This window comes from Pelmatolapia mariae, linkage group LG7, assembly GCF_036321145.2.
Source record: "Pelmatolapia mariae isolate MD_Pm_ZW linkage group LG7, Pm_UMD_F_2, whole genome shotgun sequence".
Classification (NCBI taxonomy): domain Eukaryota; kingdom Metazoa; phylum Chordata; class Actinopteri; order Cichliformes; family Cichlidae; genus Pelmatolapia; species Pelmatolapia mariae.
Genome location: NC_086233.1, coordinates 17,026,438 through 17,050,584, shown reverse-complemented (window position 1 = coordinate 17,050,584; position 24,147 = coordinate 17,026,438). Strand labels below are relative to the sequence as shown.

General features: G+C 41.9%; 1 protein-coding gene across 2 annotated transcripts; it reads right to left on the bottom strand.

Annotated features, from left to right (window-relative positions):
* Positions 1-3,075: 3,075 nt before the first annotated feature.
* Positions 3,076-22,827, bottom strand: olfm1b (olfactomedin 1b). 2 transcript variants are annotated; one of them, XM_063478180.2, is made up of 6 exons: positions 22,255-22,827; positions 15,561-15,710; positions 14,702-14,857; positions 12,470-12,689; positions 7,522-7,628; positions 3,076-5,259 (listed from the first exon to the last, which is right to left on the bottom strand). In XM_063478180.2, the coding sequence occupies exons 1-6, from the start codon at positions 22,318-22,320 to the stop codon at positions 4,585-4,587; spliced, it is 1,374 nt and encodes a 457-aa protein (XP_063334250.1). In that variant the 5' UTR covers positions 22,321-22,827; the 3' UTR covers positions 3,076-4,584. The 2 variants fall into 2 exon arrangements, with proteins under 2 accessions (XP_063334250.1, XP_063334249.1); XM_063478179.1 differs by lacking the exon at positions 22,255-22,827 and adding an exon at positions 17,212-18,012.
* Positions 22,828-24,147: the final 1,320 nt, after the last annotated feature.

Below are 24,147 nucleotides of genomic sequence, written 5' to 3'. Positions count from 1 at the left end.
CTTCCCAGGATGTGAAAAAGTGCCATTTTTGTCCTCTCACAGACATGCACGGGGTATCTTTTGCATGTGTGACGTGACATACCGGGTTATGGAAATGATGAGATGGGCTTCTCAAATATGGATTCATAACAGACCTACTGGCATTACATTTAACTTTTACTTGCTATTTCCAGTGTGTAAACCTAACTTTAAAAAACCTAAATATTTTACTGTTTTAACCAAACCATGAAGTTTTTTGGTGCCTAAACTTAACCTGTGAGCGAAGGTGAAGCAGTATTTGACAGTCTGCTGTGAGAACACGCTGGGATTATCCTTATTGAGCTAAATCAACTTATTTTTGTAATATCACACAGTAACAGGCCGGTGTGTGTGTGTATAACTGTAACACTGAGAGGTGCAGGTGATATCCGTTCAAGTTTTTTTTTCTGTATAAATATGTCAGCTAATGAATGAGTCACTAGTGGTGACGCATGGATCAAGCGTATTCAGTGATGTGCTTCCACTTCCAAATTATCATCTTTTTAAATAAGTTTATAGAATGTTTTCAATAGTTTTTAATCAGCATTCTCAGTTTACAAAGCTGCGTCATTCAGAGGCCATAGAGACAAAGGCCTCAGAGTCACTGGCAAGGGTAAATTATGTAATGTGAGAATAGGAAAGCTGTACAAGTGTTACAACCTGTCAGAGATATTTGTGCCACAAAACCAAGTTATTGCAGTGCTCTGCGTTTTTTTTGTTTTTTTGCAAGCCTCCTGTTGGCACGCACAGACTATCTTTCTATCACTGATAAGTGGTTTTGTCCTTGGGGGAATAAAACACCTTACAGCTGGCCTAAGCAAGGTCAAACCTCTCACTGTGTCCATCCCTTAGTCCCAAAAGTGCTGCTGCAGTGGTCATGCTATTTAGAGGGCAAGGTATGCAAAAGATAATTAGCCAAGTGCACCTTATGATGTCTCGTGTAAACAAGACATTGCGGTAAAAGTCACCACATAGAAACGTATTTCATTTACACTGGTGTGGAAATGAAAAGACAGAGCAAATATGCAAAATGATGAAATTGAAGGCAACTGTCAGGTTCACAGGCGTGTGTTCTGTTGTTGCTGGTGGGGAACTGGGACTATGTTCAGTACAGCGATGTCTCTTGACACACCAATCGCTGTTTAAAGATGCAAATATATTCATCTCCTGAGTGACAGCTCTTCGTGTCAAACACTGCAAGACCTTCCGCTGAGCATGTTTCTTTTTCTGCCTTTTTTTTCTTCTCCCTCTGTCTCCCAAATCCTATCTCTAACTCTTTCAGGGGAACAAAGCAGCTTGTGTTGGCCAAGCACTCGGAGTGAAAATAGAAGCAATCATTTATTCATTGATTGAAACATCAGAGGACTAAGAGGCAGTGGGAGAGTGGGAGCAACAAAGAGCGGGAAACAGACAGAATGGTTGAAGGACAAGAAGTAAAAAGGAGGATGGGAGTAGTGGTAAGTGAAATTGAGTGGAGATCAAAGAAGGGGAGAAAATTCTTAGCGAACATAACGTGGACAGTGTTGTTTGAAAAAGAAGACATTCCAACAAATAAAGGAAATGTCAAGTGAATAAAAACAAAACACAGATGGTTGTTATTTGAGCTGACAGTAACTTGTAATTTAAAGGAAATGCATCATTGACAGTGCCTGTTGATGCTACGGCGTGCCTCCCGTCCTGGATGAAGATGATCAATTAATGAAGAGTGAAACTTGCTTTGCTGGGAGCATTCAGGTATATTAACATAATTAACAATAACCACCCCAAGATCAAACTGTTTAAAAACCAAGGGCTACATCAGATAGCATGTTAACTGTTGAAGCCTGAACAAGTAGGACTTGTTTGGAAGGGTTGCCAGGAGAAGGCCTCTTCTCTGTATAATGGACACAGCAGCACAGCTTAAGTTTGGTTAAAATGTTCGGAAGCACTGTGGTGGAGTGATGATGGTTTGCACTTGTTTTACAGTGACGGGACTTGAGCACCTTACAATTGTTGAGCCAACTATGAATTTGTCTGTATACCAAAGTATTCTAGAGTCAAATATAAGGGCATGTGTCAAACAGCTAAAGCTTTGAAATCATCATGCAGCAGGATAATAAATCCAAAGCACAGCAGCAAATCTACAATAGAATGACAACAGAAATGCTGTGGATGAACCTTCAGAGAGCCATGCATAAATGAATGCCCACAGACCCTAATGAAGTGAAGCATTTAGTTCTTCACATGACTCTAAGTGACAATCAAGCTAAACATGGCTGACAATAGTTAATAGTCAAGTTGTTTAGCAGCAACAATACACTTGGGTGTATTTAATTGAGCAACCATGAGTTTTATTGCTTGCAAATACCACATTTCATTTGCAAGAGCAAGATTATGTTTTTTTTGTGTGTGTGTGGTTTATTTAGGAGCCTCACTTTACGATTTCTAAACACGCACCAGGGTCCGTAAATGCTCTTTTTCCACAATCCAAGTAAAGCGGGATTGTGTAATCTATGTAATCTTAATGAAGTAAAACCTACAAGGCAGGAAATAAGAGCATTAGCTGTGATGTAAAAGTTATATCCATGTGAACCATCACAGACTTAAGCACCTTTAAGACATGCACTCTTTTCCATTAATTTGATGGCATTTGTCAGCACATGTCAGCTTCATGTCTGAATGAGCACTCTGGTCTCTTTGCTGTAGTATTTGCCTCAGCCGTGTTACTAGAGTTGGACTTCACCCAATGCTGGATTCATGCAGCAACATTAACAGGCACATAAAGACTCTCCATAGCTTTTGTGAATCTTTTTGAGTTGCCCAGTTCACTTGAGAACACAATAAAACAGTAATAGCATGTCAATAATTACATTTCATCTCACTGTTTTGTATGCTAATTTCCAAAAAGGCTGAAACATTTTCCCCTCTTTTAGTAATTTTGTTATTTTTAAAGGTCAGATCTAAACTATTTTGAAACAGACTGATGAAACCAGCGATTTTATGTATTCTACGTCTAATAGGGACTTAACTGTACTGTTCCACAGCACCTTGTAGCGTTTAAAGGCAGCAATCCGAGCGTCAGATTTCTCTATTTTATTGACACGAATCATTAACTATCTCATCTCAGATACAACACATGTCCAGCAAAGCGCAAAAAGAGTGAAAAGCTTTTGTCCTCAGCAGAGTATACATTTAAACAGCATTATCCTTCACTAGCAGTGGGGGGATACATGACATGAGACAGGATTTATCCTCTAAAAAAACAAAACAAAAAAAACCCTCTCCCGACAAATGATGTGGATTGAAAACAGAGGGACCTGGTTTCCAGTATACAATACTAGATACATTCTGTTGTTTCTTTTTTTTCTTTTACTTCAGAGAGATGTGAGCTAGATAGATTCCTCCTACGCAGTCCAAATAAACAAATAGAGAGGCAAAACTGGTGGCAACAGTTACAGAGATACAAAAACGTTTAAAAAAATGATTGCAAAGAAATTGAAATAAACAGAACAAGAACAAAATCGAAGGAAGCAGGAAAAAGGTAAATATCTCTGCAAACCCCCAAATCCCAAAGGCATACTACCTTGTTCCCCCACCCACCCTACCGCCCACCTTTTTTAATAGTATCATACAGCAAAAAAGACATTCAGAAGACTGGAGTGATAGAAAACACTCATGCAAAGAAAGCCTTTTTCACACATAGTCACCAACACAGGGAAATCATCTTAAACAACAGCGCTGTCAACAGTCAGTGCCTTCAGGTCTTTTAGTGGATGTTGTTATTGATGTTTTCTGTTTCTCTACAGACTTCTGATTTGCTACGGTACTTAATAAAAAGAATATGACACACAGCATCCATTAGGCTATCAAGTCTTCTGACTAGAGTGACCTCCCGTTTTTTGTTTTTTTTAATGTTATGTCCATGGGACACGGGGATCCAACAGTTTATTATAACAGTCTTTGTTTCAGGACCCCCAATGACCAAAAGAAAAGTTCAGCCGGGAGTATTTCTGCAGAAGAACTGGAGCCACAGGAATGAGCTTAGGTTGATATTCCATGATATAAAAAAAGGCGTGTGTTTTTTTTGTTTTGATTTTTTTTTTTTTTTTTTGGCATCTGTTCTTATTCTTTTAAATCTGATATATTTATATCTACTTTTACAGTCATTTTCTATACGGCAAACAATTAAAGAGTTTCATTCCAAAATAAAAGACCCTTTAACAAAATTATGGCAGCTATTAAAATAAAGTCTACTAAGACTAAGAAGTCATGTTACGACCTTTTATTTACAAAAATGTTTTGCTTTTGACACAATCATCTGTGATAATAACAGATACGGCTTCTTTTTCTTGTTTGTTATTATCAATTTATCACATTTTGGAATGAAACCCTTCAGTTTTAGATATTTTTTCATATGCACATTCACTCTACTTTGCATTCACTGTTGATACAGTCTTTCAGAAATTCTTTGATATCATAAATAGAATGGTCTTGCCATAGAGTCTCTTGGAGCAGAAATATTTTTGTATATAGTGAGATTTCCTTTACAGACAATATGCATTTATGGTGTTCGATCCATGTGCATGGTTACAGTTCCTCTGAGCGGATGACATGGAAAAGTGTGACGTTGTAGAGAACCTGGTGACCATTGTTCCAAGCGTAGAGTGCACGGTCACGTGGGTTATAGTCCAACATGGAGATATGTGAGTACTTATTCTGGAAGGCAATGTCGATGTACTCGTAAGTAGAGGAGTTGGTGGAGTAGGCATAGTAGACTTTGGTGCCTCCCGAGTAGCCATTGGTCACATACAGCGTGCCACAGATCATAAAAGACTCGCCGGCACTCCGTTTGGGGTGGTTGGTGGTCCAGCTCTTGATGATCTGCAACGTGTTGGGGTTCAGCTTGCTGATAACAATATTCCCGGCATTCTGATTGGTGGCGTAGACAGCCCACAGTCCTCCCTCGTCCACCATGAGGTCAATGTCAGAATGCCCCCCCCAGGCGTAGTGATACGCATTATTGAAGCCTGCGTAGTCAAGCTGCCGGGACTTGCTGATGGAGGAGGTGCGGAAGTCAAACTTGATGATGACGTGGCTCTGGAATTTGTTGAAGTAGATGGAGCCATTGTAGACTACCTGACCTGTTCCTGACCATGGGTGGGGGAGCCGGTGGGACGTGAAGTTGTCTGACGTCATGAAGTCATGCATAGACTTGTACTCCCGCACGAAGCGGTTGTTATGGTAGCCATCCATGTACCAGACCTAAGCATCAAGACGAGAGAGAGAGAGAGAGAGAGAGAATTAAAAACGCAGCAGTACTTCAAAGCTAGAAATGCCTATCATCATCCTTCCTGCGTGCCTTTGTGAATTCGAGAATCGAGCATGCACATCACACGCGGAATAAATCAAATCACATCGTCAACAAGCATCCCAATTAAGTTAGTGCTGAGACTTCCTTGAGGAGCAGGCGAAGCTGAAATCCATCTACTTCTGAATGCAAACAGTCAGGATGACAGCCGCAGGGTGGCATGCACCGGCCCCACAGGGATAATGCCCATCATTCCAGATAAAAGGCCTGTCTCAGCTGCTACGACCCAGCTTCCTGCTGGCCCCTGTGGAGGTGGGCAGAGAGCTCTCATTCCAGAGCCACTGGAGACTCAAATACTTCCTTGGTCACAGTGGGACTGATACACCTAAAGCCTTCCTCTACCTGGTTATATCTGCTGTCATGATTAACTTAAAAATGATCCACATCAAGAAAGAAGGACTCCACGGGGCCAAAAAAAAAAGTACTAAGGAAAGGTAAGAAAACCTTAAGATGAAAAGAATTGGGGCAGGCCTGTCTGCTTCCATCAATTAAACTCTGTTTTTTCTTCTCTGCCCTTTGACAGCGAGGAACATCTTTCATGGGTTCTGTTCAAAATGTATTAGTTTCAACCAAAGGAAGTTGCCTTAAGTCTGCTAAAAATAATCGTAGTCAGCAGTAAGTTTCAACCTTGCTGATAAAGAAGTTTGTACCATAAAAATTCTGTGGCCTGTGTTGTCAGAACCGTTAGCCATCAGAAACTGTAACTGTACAGATGCACAGCCGTGTGCAGCTGAAGTTTTTACTCCCTTTGCTCGTGTGCGTTCCATCTCTTATTGATGCGTCTAATAAAGCGGGAGCAGAAAGGGCGTCTTCACGCTGAGCAGACGAATAAACTCTCTTTATTTCCAGCTTCTTGTCAACCAAGCAGCTTCCTGTTCAAATCGTATAGATTTATACTTGGTATTTATTTTTAATGTGTTTTAGTAGTGAACGCAGGCCTATTTATTGAGCAAGCAGAAGATGCACTTTGCAAAGGGAAATCAGATGCAATCGACTGCTAAAGTAATAGAGACCAGGAAACAAACCACACATTTCAAATAATGCAGAAATGGAACTACTTACTTATAAATCACATTAGCTCAAGTTGACATACTGATATTACTATTTTGTTTTATTAACAATAAAAAGCCCAGTAATGTTCAGATTAGTATCAAGACATCTGGAAACACTTTATAACACAGCCCACGACTAAAGAAACGATTCCCCTGTAATCAAATTAAATTTTGATGTATTTTATTTGGAAGTAAAATGTTACTATATTTACATGCAACTATCTAAAGGTAGGTGCACTAGAATAAGGAGGTTAACAGGTCAGGAATTTACAAAAATAGTACATTAATTAATTTATTATACAGGAAAATAAAATATTTAATTATTTTAAAGGAAATGAGAAATAATTACATGCAAGTACATTTTTAGTAGTGCCTAAGTTATGAGTTTTTTACAGGAAAGGAGACATAAATTGTGCTGAAAGTCATTTTAAGTACTGCGTAAGACTTACGCAGTAAGTAATTTCCCATGAAAGGTTGTCAAGTTTAGCCCACTCCAAAATATGTCCCATGCCCTGAAAAGTGCAGTGTACTTCCAATGTAAGGTCGGGAATTATACATTTTTTAAAATTTTATTGTTCAGAAAAATTGCCAGGAAATTATGATGTCCTTACAGTTACTTACATAATAAATTGTGTCGTAACATTGCTTAAGCATTACTTAAATTTACTTAGTGTATAATTACTTCATTGTATCCTGTGAAAACCTGGATTGCTACCTCCTTATTCTAGTGTACCTATTAAGTATCTGTGGGTAAATATGATATGAATATCAATATCCATTTAATTACAGTAGATTTATGCCTTTAGTTACGGGCTGTAATACAAAGTGTTATCAGATTTTTTTTCTGATGGTAATCTGAACAATACTGGGCTTTTTAGTGTTGGCCAGACAAAAGTAGCAGCAGCTGGATTATAAAGTGTTACTAGAAATCTGAAAATAGCCTTGAGAAACTGGAGCCAGTGGTTTCTTTATCTACTAAAGAAGAAAAAAATAAGAAGTGACTTGATAGTTAATGGACTTGTCTTCCTAAATAACACCTGAGTAGTTATTAGGTAAGTGCAGTTTTGATACCCAGCCCACACTGTGTGACTGTGTGCCACATACCCGAGTATCTCCTTCAGGAGCCAGAGGGTCAGTCATCCAGGAGCCAAACCTGGATCCGGACGTCTTGATGGTGATGGGGTCACTGATGCCCGTCAGTTTGCCGCATGCTGCAAGGAAAAAGCGAGATAGGAAACACCCACAGCAACGCCTATTTACACATTTAGACCGAATCACAATTTCTTGCACGGGATTCATGTCATTTGCTTTAAATCCTGATGAATTTGCCTAAAGGATAAACGAGTCAAAGTCCAGCTTGTTGCTACGCCTTTCTCTTTGCGTGATGTACTGCACAAGAGGTGCTTATTATTCAGTTCACACATGCTAATGCCTGTTTTACTCTCTCCATGTGGATGTGTGAAAAAGTGAGAGAAGGAAAGGATAGGAAAGGGAGAGCCTCTGTGTATTCTGTTCCTGCGTGCTACTTGTAAGCTGCTGTAGTGTTAATTAGTGCTGATTGAGGTGTTAAAGAATTTGACAAAACTAACACCGGGCTCTGTGTCCCTCTTGACTGAGAGTCAGTTAGACTACCCCTTCTAATGAACACAGGCAGGAATGAGAGACATGATTTTACTAAACAGCAGCTCTCGCAGTGCATCTCTTCATTTAAGCTGCTTTCACACAATATTTTATAAAGACAAGAGTCAATGAGATGGTCTTGACAAGTTAATTTCATCACATCCCAAGTTCATTTGAACAGCAGGATGCAACGACGCCTTTTGTTACAACTCCATCATCTGTCATGCGCTTCATTGCTGTGAAATGTCATTTTTACTCTGCAGTCAGACGGCATCGATTTCATTTGTGTTTCCTCTGCTTATCTTTCTCCCTCGGTTACCTGCCTCCCTCTATCTCATTTCTATCACCCACATAATGAAACTTGTGGTTTTGTGTTAGAGTGTTTGTGCGTCTCTATGTGCAGCATATGTCGCGCCTGTGAGAATGCGTCGGCATCGCACCTCAGCAGCGGCTGAGAGACAAACACATGGTCACATGAGCAGCATTTACTATTTCCAGTGGGGGCTTGAGTCCCATTACGTAACCCTCAGTGGGATTAGAGACTGCATTAATACATTGGCCATTGATTTATTTATTTCTTTTCTCTAATCATGCTTCTGTCTTTAAATGACACTACTATTGCAGTCTGCTGGACGGCCAGCTGATGGATCTGGATTCTGGAGTTGTGCACAAGGTCTAATCCCCTTTTGGCCTGAATATGCCTGGACCGAAGTACAAGGCAAAGCAAATAGAAAACCTAATGGAAACTGGAGCTGATATAACAACAAAGCCCACCATCAGCCCCAGAAACTTAATTCTGTTCATCTGGACGTAACGTTTTCAGTGGGAGAAAGATTTCTTCAGTCTCAGTTGACTGAAGGTTTCCCCAACCTTATAAACAGTACATTTGCATAACGACTGAAACTAGCACCATAGATTAACAGCCCTTAGCCCAAAATGTGACGATTTAGAATAACTACTAGAGGTACCTACATGAACACGCTGCCTCTTAAAGTCTGAATATTTACAGTTATCTTGTTATTCAAATATATTTTTAGCAATCAGATTGCTACAAGGGTCACTTACTGCCATTATATTCAAAGGGCAGAAATCAAACATTTGGATCAATAATACGATTTCTAAATCGGTCACAACTTTAAATGAAGGGTCTATAGAATAGAATAAAATAGCCCTTTATGGTCATTGTACATGTACAACAAAATTGCAGTGACCGGTAAAGAGAGGGAGCTGGCCGATGTGACAGACAGAAGGAAGGTAGAAACTGCATATTGTGTGTGCAAGACACCAGGTGGAAGGGAAGCAAGGACAGGAGTGTCAGAGGTAGATTAAGCTGTTCTATCGTGGCAAGGATAGGAAGCAAAATGGATCAGGGGAAGCCTTGAAGGGAGAGTATGTGAAGAATGTTCTGGAGGTAAAGAGAGAGTCATACGGGATCATGGGTTTGAAGCTGGAAATCAAAGAGGTGATGTTGAATGTTGTCAGAGAAAAGGGAGAAAGAGAAATGCTGAAGTTGGATGAAGCTGTAAAGGGTGTTCCCGGGGGGGAGAGAGAGGGGTGACAGGAGTAGACTTCAATGGGCATGTAGGTGAAGGGAACAGTGATAAGGAGATCTTGGGTAGATATGGTCTTAGACAGATGGTAGTGGATTTTGCAAAAAAGGCTGCAGTGAACATGTACTTCAACAAGAGGGAGGCGCACAGGTCACATAGGAATGGAGGAAGGTACACACACATGGACTATCTTACACGGAAGGTACAATCTGAAAGAGAAAGAGGAAATGACTGAAGGTAGAGATAATGATGAAGAAGGAAGAATGTTGTGCAGAATTCAGGGAGGAGATGTAAATGAGGCTGGACACTAAGGAAGAGGAAAAGGACTTATATGGTTTGGCAAGGTAGAGAGACTGCAGTGGAAAGGATGTGCAGCATGTTGGGTTGATTAAGGATAGAAATGGAAATGCACAAATGAGCAAAGTGAGCTGAGAGAGAAAGGGGTGGATGGATGAGGAAAGATGGTTATTGTTTAGTTAGGAGGAAAAGAGGCCCGATGTGAAGAGTGACATACCTATGAAGGTGTGGAGATGTCTAGGAGAGAGGGCAGTGGACTTTTTAACCAGATAAATATAAGTGCATGAGAGGATGTCTGGGAAATGAAGAAGAAATGTACTGATGCAAGGAGGAAACAAGGAAGACCTCAGAACAGGGTGATGGATGTAGTGAAGGAGGACACGCCGAAGGATGTGGATGTTATATGGGTATAGTATGTAAAGAAATTCTTTCGTACACATGTTTAGCAGGTATGGCTAAATCATAACACATAACATCTTCCTCCAGGTGTCATAAAGAAGTTATCTTCTTTCACAAGTCTATGAGTTCATTTAGGCTACCTAGTTGTAATAGGCTAATAACATTGTTTTATATATATAATCAGTTAGCTACACTGATCGTAATAATTTTAACCACTAATTAGCTATCCACTTAGTCTTAATGTGTGGAGAGGGAAAGAAGCCCCCACCACTCTAAATTACAAAAAGATTTCATTTAAGAATTAGTCTTAAGAAAAGGAGGAGGGTTAATTAAGGGAAAGAGAGAAGGTGATTTTGGTGAGCTGTTTAAAATGACAGAAATAGTCTAATTTTGTTCTTTACAGCCAGAATATAAAGGGAAACCAGTGGCAGCAGAGCAGGTAGCAGAGGGCTTGATGTGCCGGAGTGACCTTCCTGCTTCATTCATCAGCATTTCAGTGTGAAAAGACTGGATTTGCCTGAAGCTCTCAGTGCCTCCACAGTGCTGGGGCACAACACAAGGTGATTTATTTATTTGATTATTGCCCAGCAAGCTGGCATGTCCTCTTGATCGATGGCCATTGTGTCCCGGCAGCCGTTGGGCTGTTACTTTCTCCGGCACAAAACAGCTTGAAGGACAGCTCTGTGGGGACCCTAGTTACTCTCTTTCACTTTTCCCACTCGCCTTCACTTTATCACTCTTTCTCTCTGTCTCCTTCCCAATACCACCTTCTATTAGATTCTCCTGTCTGTTAAAAACTTTGCTCTATTTTTTTTTCCTCTCCATGTTATTATTCAGATGCAAATGCTGCGAGTGACCTTCGCAAGCTTAATCTAAGTAATGCAAGTGTACCGGACTGTATTTGGTTGCACTACGCATGAGTGCGTCTGCAATCGTGTGAAGATGAAAGGAATATTCACCCTCTGTTCTGCCTGAGCCAGTCTCTCGTTGGGTGACCTCACCTTTATCTCATCTGATCTTGCGCACGCACACACACACACACTTAGTCACTCCCGCTGGTCCCTACTCTCCTATCTTTGGCAGCCTGACCATAGATGTGTGAGGGGTGGCATGTTAATTGAACTGGGAGTGAAAACACAGAAAACACTCCAGGCTGGTGGGTAGTGGAAGCAGATGTGGCTAGGGAAAAAAAGAGCAGTGTATGCTGAGATAAAGAATGGCACGAGAAACAACTGGTGATGAGAGATTAGGTGTGTGTTTTTGTAGTCTGTTTATTCACTCTTAATCCCTTTAGAGCATGTTGACTGTCTTTTTTTCTTTTCTTTTCTTTTTTGAAAAAGGACAGTCGCCAGTATAACCAAAAGCTTTTCTTTCTTTCTGTCATCTTCCGCTGTGCATAATTTGAAACAGGGACACAATATACCCGCGATGTGCCGCGTGCAAGTGTCCCTGCTCTCGTAATATATCTTAGTCAGTGTAGTGTGGGTGTGCATCTATTAGCACTGTGGGATGTGACAGAGGTGTGAAAAGATTCAGACAGGGGCTAAAAGCAAAAAGATAGGATGTGATGAGAAATCACAGACTAAAAGATGAAGCAGCTCGGTAGCTCTCGTCATCCTTAACCATCCCTGGGTGCGTACAGGTTGCAGGTTGGTGCTGTGTCTAATTGTGTATTTTTTTAGCATCCTATTTGATTTGATCATCCAAGTAAAAAAGATTGCAGTGTCCCAAAAAAACAGTTAAAAGGTAGGTGTGTTGAAAAGAAGGAATCCAAAATTTGAGGAACCCAGAACCCATTCAGGGGTTGTTTCTTTGCAGAAAGGGTGAATAGGATTTATAGACAGTACTAAAAGCAGAGAACATGCATAGCCATGTTGTGGACTTCCTTATTGGATTACTTTCATTTTTCAAGTGTAGACCCAAGATAAAGCCTTTAAAAAAGACCAGCACGTACAGATTAGAACCATAAGATACACTGTTGTTTTAATACCGCTGAATTATGAATTTTAGTGGTAGATCGTTATAGCCACGTGTGATCTTCTTATCATGTGTTCTGTATTGTGTCAGTATGCCTGAGGATCTCTTTCTAGCCATTCAACGTACTCATGTATGTCAGTGGGCTTGTTTGTGCATGCATGTGTTTGAAGCAAAGTGTGTGCCAACAGCCAATAACTGTCTGTGCCTACCTAATTTTTGCATGCATGCTCGGAGTCTCTCCTCAAGATTTGACACTCTGTTGTGGAGCTCCTCGTAGTCATAGGCCCCCATCTCCTCCTGAAGTTCGCTTAGAACTGACGTCAGATTCTGGACCTCCTCCTTAAACTGCAATACCAATTTGGCATCGGCTTTGTACTCCTCCAACACTGGTATCAACGGTCTAAGCTCCTCCATTTTCGCTTTTATGGCCTGAAAGGGTTAGAATAAGCTCGGTTGAGTGTCATGCGCGGCAAAAAGGAGAGCCCGCTGTCCATAAAAGAAAAGAAAAGAAGGGGAAAATAAACCAAAACACCTGTCTGAACCTGACTACTCTAACTCTATCCTGCCTCTTCTCTCATCTTGCGACCCCCGCCCCCTGCTTTTGCGTGTTCCGTGTCCTGTGTTCTGTGCGCGTGAGCTGCGGTGTTCTGTTTGTGCAGGTGTGTGTCTGAGCGGACAAACCCAGAAAATACTCTCCACCCGCTGTGACGAGCAGAGCAGGTGGCTCCGTCCCGGAAAGTGACCAGCCGATAAAAAGCAAGCCCTCGGTACACCGACAACAATTGGGAAAGCTCTTTATTGGTCATCATCGTTTAAAATGCAACATCGTATTAAGGGTTACATGCTTTTACATGTCACATACAACAAAGTGTCTCGAATTGTACGTCTATAGTTTTTACGTAAAGATTTGTTGAATAACCAAATATGCATTGACAAAAGCCAAAGGAAAATAAAATGAAAAACAGCAATTAATAATAATAATAATAATAATAATAATTATGTATTTACGTTTTAAAAAAGCTTTTAGATGGAAAACTTTGACAGCAGTAACATGCAGGAAGAGATCAGTGGTGGGTTGGTTTGGGAGAAGGGTGGGGTTTCTTAGTCTTAATGGTGCTAAAGGTAAATTAACTGTTTGACGCCCAAATGCTCTCAGTACTGTGGCCCAGTTCAGGGGAATCTGGAATTGACCTGCCTCTTCTTCACCTGTGGCTCTCTTTACATGTCTTAAAGTTAGCCCTGCAAGCAAGAAAATGACAAACTGTTGACAGGGGCTAGAGCTTGCTAACCTATCTAACAGACACACAGACAAACACACTTAGTATATGCACTTAAGACATGTTACAGAAAAAAAAACTGCACACATGCACTGAAAGGCGCTGGCAGCACGGGACTGCTGAGCATGCATGATTGACAGGATTGCAGCAGTGCAGGTGGTGATGGTATGAACAGCCGTAGGAACACAGGCACGCTTAAATTAGTCTCAGTAACTGCAAACAGGGCTGGGTGTTAACCATACTCCATAATCAGAGGTGGCACTGAATTATTTGTGACCTTTTTTAAAAAAAATATAGACCTGTTATCACTTATGTGTTGCTCAATAGATGTCAAAACTGTTGATTACTTTAAAATTATGGAGATTCCCCACTCCACAGTCATCAATTATAGTTCAATTCAATCTTATTTATATAGCGCCAATTCACAATAACAGTCACCTCAAGGCGTTTTATGTTGTAAGGTAGAGACTCTACAATAATACAGAGAAAACCCCAACAATCAGACTACCCTCTATGAGCAAGCACATCTCAACAGTGGGAAGAAAAAACTCCCTTTTAACAGGAAGAAACCTCCGACAGATCCAGGCTCAGGGAGGGACAGCCATCTGCTGAGACCGGTTGGGGGTTGAGGGGAGGAAGACAGGACATAAAGACACGATAAATCCCTAAAGCTCTAGTAAAATCTAGTAAAAACTTGCATCAAACACTCCTCTACCCTGTTTGCAAAAAAGGTTCATTAACATGTGGACACTAAACCCTAAAGAAAATCTCCTTTGAGGGTTTAGTTTATACTAGATGTTGTCAAGGAGGTTTGTCCCAGTGTGCAGAGATCTTTGTGCCCATCGTTCACAGTGACTGTAATTCATGTAACATATCTTCTTAAATCTCCTCCAAGCCCAGATTCTCTATTTAACGTGATTTTTTTTAATGAGTTGAAACAAGAATATGAATTATGGCATTTTGTGTATCGATTTATTTTGCCTCTTTAATTATCCATGCAGATTTCTTGGGATGCAATATGGTGATTTAGGCAATTCTGAGTTCTCTCCACAGTGGAAACACTCACACACGAAATGGGTAAGGCGGTTGGCTTCTAAGTGAGCTAAAGAAGCAGCTATGAAGGAATGGCGCTTGGATCGATGGCTCGAGAAGCGGATCTTTTACCTTGTATTGCTTGGCGATGTTCTGCTTATGGTTCTCCTCCACCTGCCTAAACTTGGTCTCCAGACCACGAAGCTGAACTTCCATCTTCTCTACATACTGCAGGTCCCTCTGGGTGCGCTGGTCCAGCACCTGGATGGACTGCGTCATGTTCTGGACCTGTACAAATGAGCAAGAGTGGTTGAAGAAAAAATCTCCGTCTGCATTGTAATTAGAATAGGAGACGCAGAGAAAAGGCAACAGACTTTACAATATGTTGCGTTCGGCTTGGCGTTCGTCTCGCAGTGATTCACAAACTCTGACATCAGGCCAACTAGTCAGGGGCCTCAGACACATGGCGCAAGTGTAGGATGCATACTGTTCAAGCATTTGTTTTCTCCAGATCTGATGTGGTCCAAAAACATGGCTCATCTTTTATTCATTAGGAGGTATCTGCTGTTGTCAGTAGCTGTAACTGTAGTGCTGGCTGCTTACAGTATATGAATGAGCAACTTGACCTGCAGGTTTTTATGAATGTGCTTCTGTAAAATGGGGGAAGCTCCCAGTGTATGGGCACTCAGCTGAGTGCATCATTAGATATCATCTAATTACAAATAAGCTGCCTCTTGTGATGCCTTGGATTTTCGTGAGCTCATTAGAGCATGACTTCTATTCTTGTCCAGCAGGCAAAAGACCACAAACATGAGCATATATATATATATATATATATATATATATATATATATATGTGTGTGTGTGTGTGTGTGTGTGTGTGTCTATGCATGTCTTTGTGCGTGAAAAAAGGTCAAAGGAAGTAAAAGTGGGTCCCCTGGGTCACACTGTATGACTTTTGATGGCTGCGGAGGAGTTAGGTGATAATTACCTTCTCCAGCAGCTGCCTCAGTTGTTTGGTACGGGCATCTCGTGAGCACATGGACTGCTGGGGTGCCACCACAGTGCAGACACATCTTCCCTCGCTATCCTGGGCTGAACTGTACACCTGCCACGACTCCTCTGGGTTTGCTGGCAACACCTGAAAACAAAGGCGTAGATAAGGGGAGGGGAAACAATAAAAAGACAACAGGGTAATGTTTCTTTTTTTTTTGGGGGGGGGGGGTTGCCACGCAACAACCTCATGAAATGACAAAAGTGGAAAATTTACTGCTATTTTTTCTTCTTTTTCTTTTATCACTTTATTATATTTATCACCATCAGGACGCCACAAACCTTTAGGCTCCACCCATTTTCGCCACTATCACCTGTGTGTTTTAAAGCAGCCAATCGTTGACAGCAGAAGCCTGTCCCGTCATTCAGGGTTGGGTGTGTGTGAAACCTCAGAGTATAATGTATGACGTCAAGAACATGCCCCCCCCCCTCGCTGTCCCTTCTCCCGCCCCGATAGATAACACTAGTTATTAACCTGCTGACGGGACGACGGTGAGGATGGGGGAAGGGGGGTGACTTTGACAAAGCCATTCATCACTGCATCAGCGAGAAAAGAAAAAAAAAACAGATCACTGGAGAGACCTGCTGATTAGTGAGAAGGAGCGACTTCACGTGAAAACCAAAACGGAGCAATCAGCCACTGTCAGTCTGTCAGTCAGCTGCAGTTTTCTAGCAAAGGATGCGCTGACAAAGAGAACCACCAGCAAGCACCCATCTTTGTAGTATTCAGTGTAGTAATCAGCACTGTTACACAGCTCCCTGTAAGAAAACAACTAATTGTTAACTAAACCCCGAAACGTGTGATATGTGCAAAAAAAAAAGAGCCATAAATCATTAAAACAAAAATGATTACAAAAAATATGACATTCAAGATTAAACTCTGTTCCCCGAGTTTAGTGAATTTAATATTTACACAGAACAGCCTTCAGCGTTCATTGCTCTGAATATCGCTGCAAATCATCCACTTATAATATTACCCTGGCACAAACACAGCTCTGAGAGTGCCAGGAAGCCTGACAGGGAAACGCTTCATTTTGACTCTCATTCACACACACACAAACGCACACACACACACACACACACACACACACACACACACACACACACACACACACACACACAGTGAAGGATATAAAGAAAGAATGAAGACTCCTGCTGTTACAGAGCGAATATATAAGACTCCTTTGAAATGTTTTTTTTCCCCACGCCATTCATTTTGCAACACCGCGTCTCTTCACATTTGCATCCACATCAAAACTACCAAATGATAACTTTTCATTAGTGCGGGATGCTCATATCAGCAGTAGCAGAGGGGCAACTGGAGCAACATCAAACGCAAGAAGGAACGAATGTATTACGCTCTCTCCAAGTCTTTTTTTTCTTACTCTTGCAGGCGCGTGAATTTCTGCTCTAAATTATAAACCAAAGGCACCCACGAGAGTAGCTCTGTGACTATATCTGGACTGGATTTTAATTGCGTTCATCTGGAGAGGAGGGAAATTTATTTCTTAATTGTTATTAGGATTTATTTTAATTTTTGTTCCTTTTTTTTTCTTTTTAAGCCAGCCACTGTAAACAGTGAAACTCACTCCTGTGCTCCGGTCTGGGTACCCTCCCTGCGCCGCCGTGAGCCTGGTGGTGTTGAGCCCCACCAAAGAGGGGAGGGTCTGCGACATCCAGTTGGTAATCATCGCCATGGTGCTCAGCACGACGCCGATCTTCAGCAAAGGCACCGACATCTTTTGCGCTCTGCTATTGACTTTTTCTTCTTCTTCTTCTTTTCTATTTAAGTCGTCTTCATTCTACAGACTCCAGGGAGAAACGAGAGAGGCGAGTCGCGGTGCCCAGAGCATCTCCGTGTTTCACCCGGGACTCCGGCTCGGCTGCTCTTTTTTTGGACATTTCCACGGAAGCTCCGGCGGCAGAGCGAGACTTGGTGGGTCGGGACGGAGAGCAAAACTGCACGGCGCGATCCGGTGCACGGATAAAGTGAGAGGAGGGGGGCTAAAACCCGAGAGCAGCAGCTGGAGACGTCCTCTGGATAGCTCCTCTGCCCGCGTTGTCCCGCACACTGCCGCCTCTCCGGTTCGCCGTTACTATTTCGTTCACGCCCGACGGTCCGCCTCCTGCCTTGCTGCGCTCTGTGATTAAGTGCCACTGACTACACACACAGGCGGCTCCAAATGGATGTGAGGAGGAAGTAGGAGGTACTACGGATCTATCTATATCACCAGACGCAATGATGTCAGCCAGGTTGGGTCCGTTCGTGGTAATATCTGGGATTGCGCCTGAAGTCGCTCATAGTTGGGTCGACACTAACTTGTCCCCTGAGGGAATGGCAATGAGCAGTGCGACCGAGGTCGGCCCACAATGATGCTGCGGGATTATTTATAGCAGCAAGCAATGACATTTCTTTCTCCACAGCCCACCCATCAAAAAAGGAGGATTAATGGCACTTGGACACAGGCGCAAACATCATCGCATCCTGCATGGTAACCATTGTTAACTAAAACAACCACTGCAGCAGTAGTCGAGTGTGTGACACACACACGCACACACACACGTACACATACATAAACGTAGGGTGTCGCACTGCAATGGCAGTGATGTGGCAGGACTCGGAATATGTTTTATTGATGGGATACTGGAGGCTTCAGCCCAAAACAAAGGATGAGCCTTTGATTCGTGGAACTCTGGCGCCACCGTGCAACAGATTCTGGCATTGCTGGAAAAAATGATAATAATTAAAAAAAATTAACAATAATACTAAATGTTTGAAATGCAAGAAAGAAAAAAAAGACACGTTTACAGGAAAGCAGTTGATTACTACAAAAAGAAAACCATACTTAGTGTTTTTATTTTTTTTCCTCATCTATTGATTATTTTAGGTCTTCAAATATTTTAGGCGTGTTTTCAAAGCCAGTTTGATTTTGTCATTTTCAGCAGGTGTGTTTTATTTTATCAGCTGGCTATAGCTGCTCAGATAATACCAGGAAACTTCCAGAGCCTGAGTCTAGCAGATCTATGGGGCAATGCTCCAGCCTATGGGCTAAATTGTAGTACTGCATGATACATGAGGTCCCCCGGAATAGCAAAGAGAGGTTTGGGCTATTTCTGTCAGCTCCATAATGCATTTCACTGGTGAACTGAAAAGCTGAGAGGAAAGTCTGCGCTTGCTGCACCTCTGTGTTCCTCTTACTCTCTGTCTGTTTCGCTCTCTGGCTGCTCTTAATCTCTCAACACTTCTCCCTGACCTTTGAGGTGAGAACTCAAAAAGAGGCGGCTTCAACGTGTTGCAGGGATCAGCTTCACTCGGGTCCTCACCTTGTGTGTTGCGGTGCAGTTCAGCAAAGCACAGCAGGGGGTCTCTAACAGCAAAGCTTTGTAAAGCATGAATTTATTTAGGTTTCAGGCTTCACCGGTGTGGATTCTACATCATTCCAAAGCTAGTGACCCCCATATTTAGTAGGGCCAGTTATTTAATATAAAATGATTGGCACTGAAGCAAGAGGAAGGCCACAAGTGCTCTTTTAAACTCACCGATCAGTCGTTGACCTGCCAGAAAGTCAGACAAATCAAAATCTTTTATTAGAACTCCTCAGTAGCCAATCAGTGTTTTACACATGCCTACAAGACCTCAAGTGGATGGATGCACTGGAAGCATTTGCACAGTTTTAGTTATACAAGTTAATGCAATAACCCTACACAAATACAAATTTGATGGAGAGGTGTTGCTCAAATTATACAATCCTTTTTATTTTTTTTAAGAATGTGGTTTGTGTTTTGTGGGTTTGCCTTCATTAATGTCACTTTGCAATACAAGATGTGTAGCTATACCAGGTCAAATAAAGAAGCGCATCCGACCACAACAAAAATCACCAAACTGGAGACCCAGAAGTTACCGGAAAACATTTAAAAGCTGAGCATTAGCACAAAAGGTGGTCTCCCACGACCACAGGCTGCTGTAGTTTGTAGTGAGCTGATGTTTATATTGCATGCCTACAGCAGGATAACCACTCTGTCACATTCAGTATCCAGTTTAATAAAGCAGTGAAGAGAAGAAAAAAATCACATTTCCAGCCTGCAAGTGCACTACAAAATGCACCGTACCTCCACCTACTCTTCTTCTGCTCTCACTCTCTCTCTCCCCTTTGCTTCATCGCTCAGCCAGCCATACTGAATAATAAATAGCTTCAACCCCGGCTGCCAATCACACCACGCATATTGCAATTCAGCTCAACTCCATCTCTGCGTTCTCACATAAAATCTGATTGATTTTTCTTTCTTTCTTTTTCGTACATTAAAAATCCTTAACAGTTTCACAAGGTTTCTTTTGTTGGAGCTTTTTTGTTTGTTTGTTTAAAGGGGCAGACATATTGGCAGCTTTCCACTTAAATGAGAAAGAATAGCTGCGTTATTTTGTGTCAGAGTGGTTGTAAGAGTGCGCGACATGTGTTGATAGTCTTTTTTGGTAGGATGATCATGGGATGAGGACTGACTGTTATAACTGCTTCATCTATCCTTCAGGATGTGGGTTTGCAGCTAGGGGTTGAGCCACTAGGTGAGGAACAGATGCCGTTCTGGCTGCTTACTATTCTCCTCTATGTGAAGGCTAGTCAGTCGCCAAATCCTTCGGCAGAGTGGGGGATAGAAGGTGAATGAACGTGGGCAGATTTAAAAAGAGAGAGGTTGTCACTAATCAGGCATCCCCCCGCTACTTTGGAGAGATGTGAGATGTAAAGAAAAGAGCTGTGGCCGCCCTACGCTGTCTCAAATTGCGTGAGAAGCAAGGTGGTTAATGTGGCCATTATGAGGGCGTCATTGTTCAGCATCACAGGTTGAGGGCGGGCTGCTTGGGTGGTTTTTTTTTCCTTTTTTCTTCTTCTGATGAGTAATCTGGCAGTGAAAAGCTCTCTATCTTTTAGAGTTTAGATCCACCTCTCACTGGATATATTTTGGCCTTCAAACCGGGAGGCGATGCGGAGAGGCCTGGCTGTCCAACAGCAAAAAATGCACTGCAGGTTTCCAAAGCAGGAGTAGAAATAGGGCCTGTCAGTGTATTTTGTCTTTGTGGGCTTCTGGAAGGGAGCTGACAGGTATTTCTACAGGCTAATATGGACTTACCTTTGAACAGATGACACACGCTTCTCAGGCCATCGTGGAAAAACTGTCACTGTAACTTGGGGCCGCGCATCGCCACGTGGGACTTGAAGAGAATGTCATGAAAATCGCCATGTTTTTCCACTCCCCTCCCACTTGATGGCTTTCATCAAACTGTCCAAACTGACCCCGATGTGTCAGCGTTTCTGTTACACTCTGCAGCTGAGCTGTAACATCCGGCCCCATATTTCGAACTTGTTGCCTCAGTACAGAAAAAAAGACTAAATGTACACCAGTACGAACTCTGTGTAAGGTTATAGCTTTGATCAAATTACAAATCAAATACCAGCTAAATGTCAAAACCAGGCTTATGTTCTCTGAATTAAAAAAGAAAAAAAAAGTTCCCCTCACAGCTCGCTGACATTTCTCATAAAATTGTGTAAATCAATTGCTGGCATATTTCTGTCAAAGTGGTATAACGCCAATATTGTTCTAACACGTTGTTGCCAGGGCCAGCGGGGCTTGCAGCAACCTACTTCTAGCACATTGTATTGAGTCTGTCGCTTGGATTATATCACAGATACATGTTTACTGATAGTACCTCAGTGTCACTCTGTCACTTTTATTTGTTTTCTGTGGCCTCTAATTAGCAGCCGCAATTGAATTCACACAACAGAGAATTCCATGAAGTATCACTTTGTGTTCGCGCAAAGACAACTAAATGCTCAAATTCTCCACGGCACGGCCCTGAAATAAATAAACCCACTTCCTCACTCTCTCCCCAACCACCAAAGCCTGTTGTTTGTGATCATTTACAAAGCAAGCAATTTACTGCAACAGTATCTGCTTTATGCATTTCTACAAATGGTGTTTAAGCACACCATGAAGTAATTCATAGTTCCAGTAAAGAATCCCACATCTGCACTTTAGTGATGGGCAGTGTTTAAAAACTACTGAGCTGAGTGGCTTTACATTGCTGGACTCAAGTGTTCGCTTCCCTTCACAAAGGCACCAGCAAGTCACACTGTGGTCACGGAGCATGCTCAGAACACCTTCTATGAGACTCTGCATTTGGTTGTGGAGCCCCTCTTTTAAGAGCATCCTTCAACAATGGCCTCCCCCCACCACACACGCACACACATAATGCTACAGGCAACCTGTTCTATCGTACTAGGATGGTGCTGCAGCTGATTAATCGGACCAGTTGATGATGAGGAAACTGACCGACCGTGCAGTCCTCTCCCTCTATCTGGCCCGTTTGTCAGAGGCACTGAGCGGGGGGCTCTCCTGGACCTGTCCGCGCCCCGTCAACCACAATGTATTCACATCGTGTAATCCCGCCCGTTAATCTGTTTAAGCTGGGGTAGGTTGTAGAGGGCTAATTCACCGGGCTCTTTCATGCGAGGTAAAGCGGGTAATCTCTTACTGGATCTGGAGCCAATTAACCGCTACTTCGACCTTTTAAAAAAAAAAAAAAAAAAAAAAAAAACAAGAGGTGGAAAAATGGCGTTAAAAATTAAAAATCAACCTACTTGGGTGAGTTCTGTGCCCATGAAGATGAGGAGAATCAGAGTCAGGAGCTTGCTCGCAGGCTGCATCTCTTGCCTCCGGTGTGAGTAGACCAGCGGTCTCACATGCAGATCCAGTCCCTTTGCGTCCCCCCGCACAGCAGTCCTTTCCGCTCGGCTCTCTTCTCGCTCTGCAGGTCGCCCGATTCTTTCCTCTCTCTTTTTTATTATTCTTATTCTTATTATTGTTATCGCGGTTGTTATTCTTTTATCCCTTAGCAGCCCGGCGGCAGACAGCAACAAATCTGTTTGACGGAATCGTCTCTGTGCATATTCATTTCATATCTGGAGCCTATCTTCGGTGCCTCTCCCTTTCGGTCGTGGCCGCACTTATTTATCGCTGCGACGGACTGTGGTGAACATTGGGCTGAAGGCGCGCGAACACTTTCGGATACACACGCTATAAACCTTCACTCTGATATCGCCAAAAGTTTACCTCCCCGCCTCAAGCTTGCCGTATAAGCTCTCGATGAAAAAAAAAAAAAAAAAGGGAAAAAAAAGGAGAGTGACGGCGCTGTTCATGGTCCTGAAAGCGGAAGCTGCATCGCCGAGAGAGGGAGATTTAAATTGGCAAGCGAGCACAAGGGTGGAAGGCTTTCCAAGATCATTTGCTGCCAGATAATCCATCACAGTAAAGAACTGAGATTTATTCTTTGCTGACTTTAATGCCAATCACAACCACTAATAGATTCGAGTAAGTAATTTCACAATAAAGCACAGCTTTGACTGTCTGAATATAGGCCAAGTTACATAATTGGAATGTATAGGCACAGGCTAATGCATTCAGTATTCCCCTGTGCATTGTTCTTTCCTGACACTGTAGCTATTTGTGTATCGTGTAGGCTTAACAAAGAACAAAATGAACAATACTAATAATTTAAAAGTCACATATGAAAACAACTTGGGGAAACAGAATATGAAAACTGGGGTGTGGATGGATCTAGCAAATAGGTTCGACCCTGCATCTGTTTCTATACATTAAGTACAATTTCTCATATGCATTCGCATACCCTAGGCCTACTAGTCTTAATATCCAAACCAACGTGCATATCCTTTTAATTGTATACAGATACATGAGGGGAAAGAAAACCAACCTAAATCCATATTTTCTCAAATACATCCTCCATATTCCTTAATTTGTGTTTGTTTGTTTTAATTATAACTTATTTTTCTTGTATCTTCACCCCCAACTGGTCGCAGCAGACGCTGCCCCTCCCTGAGCCTATTTCTGCCAGAGGTTTCTTCCTGTTAAAAGGGAGTTTTTCTTTACCATTGTCGCCAAATTGCTTGCTCTTGGCACCCTTTTGTATATTTGCTTCAATGCTGAATAAATTCAGAATAAATCTTTCTCATCTCATCTAAGCCTACACTGTAAAAAAAATTGTAATATAAAAGTATTTTACTGTGTATTTTACAGTTTTGTACTGTTCTTCTAGAATATCATTAAATTTACATAAATAGACTGTGATTTTACATTTCAAATGTAAATTAACGTAAAATCACTGTAAATGTAATAAAACATAATTTTCTTGTTTTTAAAATGTATCTGTCTGTACATATGCATATGTAGATTGTTAAAATACATTCACAAATGTATCGTAATTTCACAAATATTTGTCCGTTATTTGAAAGATTGAACTGTTAAATTCAAATGTAATGCTATGGAAAAATATATAAAATGATTCTTATAAACTTTTTTTACATCAAATAATTATTATTATTATTGTTATTTAGGGCGATCATGGCTCAAGAGTTGGCAGTTCGCCTTGTAATCAGAAGGTTGCCGGTTTGAGCCCCGGCTCGGACACTCTTGGTCGTTGTGTCCTTGGGCAAGACACTTCACCTACCACCTACTGG

What these genes read in the sequence shown, in the direction of transcription:
- olfm1b (XM_063478179.1), bottom strand. Translation starts at nt 17,361, where the DNA reads ATGTCGGTGCCTTTGCTGAAGATCGGCGTCGTGCTGAGCACCATGGCG. An exon ending in ACCCAGACCGGAGCACAGGA is followed by an intron (nt 15,711 to 17,211) that starts GTGAGTTTCACT and finishes CTTTGTTTTCAG; the next exon opens with GTGTTGCCAGCAAACCCAGA. An exon ending in CTCCTGAAGGAGATACTCGG is followed by an intron (nt 5,260 to 7,521) that starts GTATGTGGCACA and finishes CTTGATGCTTAG; the next exon opens with GTCTGGTACATGGATGGCTA.